The 3,276-nt window shown below is 36.9% G+C and overlaps 1 protein-coding gene across 1 annotated transcript in view; it reads left to right on the top strand.

Moving 5' to 3' along the window:
• TSSC1 (tumor suppressing subtransferable candidate 1) overlaps positions 1–3,276 on the top strand; it is a 100,021-nt gene that overhangs the window by 67,834 nt on the left and 28,911 nt on the right. The window contains exon 6 of the mRNA XM_009329308.1: positions 1,412–1,511. Coding sequence (XP_009327583.1) covers positions 1,412–1,511 — 100 coding nt within the window. The remainder of the gene's footprint in view (positions 1–1,411; positions 1,512–3,276) is intronic.

Raw genomic sequence — 3,276 nt, 5'->3', positions numbered from 1 at the left:
ATTTAAAAGACGGGTAGATGAGGTGCTTAGGGACATGGTTTAGTGGGCATGGTGGTGTTGGGTTGACGGTTGGACTCGATGATCTTGGAGGTCTCTTCCAACCTTAATGATTCTATGATTCTATAGTGTGCAGCACCGACTTAGGAAGGTAGCTAGTGGCTGCCTAATGTTGGGCTCACTTGCCCAAGGCTGCATCTACTCATGCAACTTTCTTTTATCTCTTCAATTCAGATACTGAATTGATTAATGCAAAAAGCTAAACAGACTAGAAAACTTACCTCTAGTGATGGACTCTTGACAAACCTCAAGAGGTACTACTTCATGTATGCACTGAGGATGAGAACAGCATATCAAATGCCTTTGAATAACATAAGTTTTTGTCTAGAGATGGGAAGAAGTTTCTCCATGTACCTATTGATACTGAAGTTGTGATCTCTGCCTTCAGCTATATTGCATCACTGTAAGATGGTTGGGAGGTTGCACAACTTTCTTTTAAAAGTGTTGGATATGGAAGCCTATGCTCCTCAAATGATAAGTATTATTCTTTTAACCTTACCGTTATCTCCAGCAAATTTATTAGGGTTATAGTGCATATACTTAGCTGTGCTGCCCATACTCACTGGCTTGGATATGCTGCTTCTCATAGGCAGAACTAGAGATGAGGACTGATTTCTTGCATTCCTTCACGTATAGGATGAAACTGGTGAATCACAGGTAAAAAGTATATGTTGATTGAGTCATGATGACAGCTGCTGAACTGAAAGAAGTTTGCATCAAAGCTCTGAGGCTTATGATTTTTGGTGCATCTTCAAAAAGGATGCACAATGTTACATATGAAGAACTTCGAGGTTTCAAGCTAAAGCACTCAAAAGTGAGCGTATGTCAAAGGTCTCTTTTCTGTGTATGTATGCAGAATGCTATAATGACATAATCGCTGTTTGTTTTGCATGATCACTGTATGAGTCAATATGCAGAATGGACGACAAATGGAGTAAGGATTTAGAGAAGCTCTATTTTTACAGTTAGGCTAGAATCTAGGGAAGCTGGATGGCGTTCCTTTTTCTGACAGATTTGGACGAGATGTCAAAGGGCGCTCAAAAAAAAAAAAAAGGATGTGTACATTAGCACTGACTAAAAGATTCCATAAGTAAGCCGAAGTTTGGTATCATATAGCTTTTAAGTAACTGATGTTGCAATAAAGTTCATCTAGTATGTGTAAAAATTGCTAGATTGCTAGTTAATGGCAGATTTTGTGCTTAAAATATGGGATGGATTTCAGCTGAAGGAAATCATAAGGAATATTGTTTAATATGTTTTGGAATATATTAGATCCACAGAGTTAAAATGGCTTTCTAGTGCAAATTCTGATTGGTTTTAATGCTAGGTTGTTTTTTTGTTTTCTGTTTTACAGTGTCATGTGGGAACCAATGGGAGACGGTAAAAAGATTATTTCACTGGCTGATAATAACATATTATTGTGGGATTTGCAGGAAAGTTCAGCCAAAGCTGTGGTAAGAATTTTTTTTTTAACTAATCATGATATACTTGAATATAGTACTAACAACAACATTCCCTAGTCTAGAATTTGCTAATCTTTTAACTACTCAGAAATATCTTGTTGCCTTTAATATGGGTGGGGGAAATGAACACTCTAGCAGTTGTCTTGAATGTGAGTGTTTAAGAGTAGGCAACTTGGTATTTTTGTATCTGTTGCTAGTGGTTAAATATTTTCCTTTTTCTAGAGCTGCCCTTATTTTCCTACTGTGAATAATCTAAAATAAAGCAATGCTAATTTGATAAATGTGTACAAGAGAAAAATTGGTGACTGGTAAAGCCAAAGGTTACTGAATTCAGATAATAGTATATTAACTCATGTTGGTTAATACCATGCAGCCCTCTATTTAATTTACAACCCTTGTATGTCTAAGCATAATATAAATGTCTTTATTTACTGTGCACTGCTTTGAGTTCTCAGTATTCATTTAATCTAGTAACATACTGTCTATTCAGATTATTTCACTTACGGTTAAAACCATCTTATTCGGGAACATATATAAAAAGGTGTCATTGGTGTAGATTTCTGTCTGATTATGCCACCTCTTATAGATAAACAAAGAATTCTGTTTGTTTATGTATAATGACATAGATTGTATATAGAGAACTTTGAATGTTTCTGTATAGAGTAATTTAGGTCAGTGTCTGTCCTTAAAAATGGAAACTGATTATGTCAAGGACATTATTTTTCAGTTGATCTGTTGTCACTTCTTGAATTAACTCCTTAGTTTGAGTTGTTCAGGGTTAGTTTCTTTTCTTGGATGCTACAGAATCAGATTTTTCAACTGGCAGTTGCTTAAAGAGTCAAGACGTTGTGTCCGTAAACTCTTCCCTGTTGTACCATCTGACTGTGTGCAAGTAGATGAAGTCTTGAGTTGTTATTTTGCTAGATTTTGCGTAGTATCGATGTGGTGCAGTATAGTTTAATCCTTTATGTTCATAATTAAGCCCTTTGGGTTCCTTCACTATATGAGGAAACTTCAGCTTTTTTTTCACCTGGAGCTTCAGTCAGTGTTATATTACCTTCTAAGGCTTCTTCAAATTAGTGTTTGTTTTTATCAAATTGACGTTGGGAGTTTCTGAAGGCTAGCCTCCAGGAGCTTGACTGTAGCATTGTATCCACTGGATTTGCATTACTCCTACGTTAGTCAGTATTTCTTTTCTGATGCCTGCATAACACACTGACTTTTTTGGAACGCCTTCTTTAAACCTGTTGAAAAACTACTTTTGGCGGTGGTGCTGCTTCCATGCTATAGCTCTTCATGTCTCTTTGAAGTGCTGGGACTGCTAGACTACTTAGCATTTTCCCTTTCTCTCTTTCAGTAGCTCTGTCCTCCCTTACTAAAGTTCTGTTGAATGTTAATTAGTTTTTTCACTGTCCCAACCACTTTCTTATAACTGTCTCAAATTTCTTCCTAATCCTAATCTCTCTAAAATATGATTTCCGTTGGGACGCTGTCTAGTCTGTTACCAGTCTCTCTATAAGTATGTGTGGGAATCTTGTAATGAATGCCAAATTCCTTATTTTTTCATAGAATCATAGAATCATTAAGGTTGGAAGAGACCTCTAAGATCATTGAGTCCAACCATAGACCCAACACCACCATGCCCACTAAACCATGTCCCTAAGCGCCTCATCTACCCGTCTTTTAAATACTTCTAGGGATGGTGACTCAACCACTTCCCTGGGCAGCCTCTTCCAATGTTTAACCACTCTTTCAG

The sequence above is a fragment of the Pygoscelis adeliae genome, unplaced genomic scaffold (assembly GCF_000699105.1).
Source record: "Pygoscelis adeliae isolate BGI_AS28 unplaced genomic scaffold, ASM69910v1 Scaffold17, whole genome shotgun sequence".
Lineage (NCBI taxonomy): Eukaryota > Metazoa > Chordata > Aves > Sphenisciformes > Spheniscidae > Pygoscelis > Pygoscelis adeliae.
This window is presented reverse-complemented; position numbering and strand designations above follow the sequence as displayed.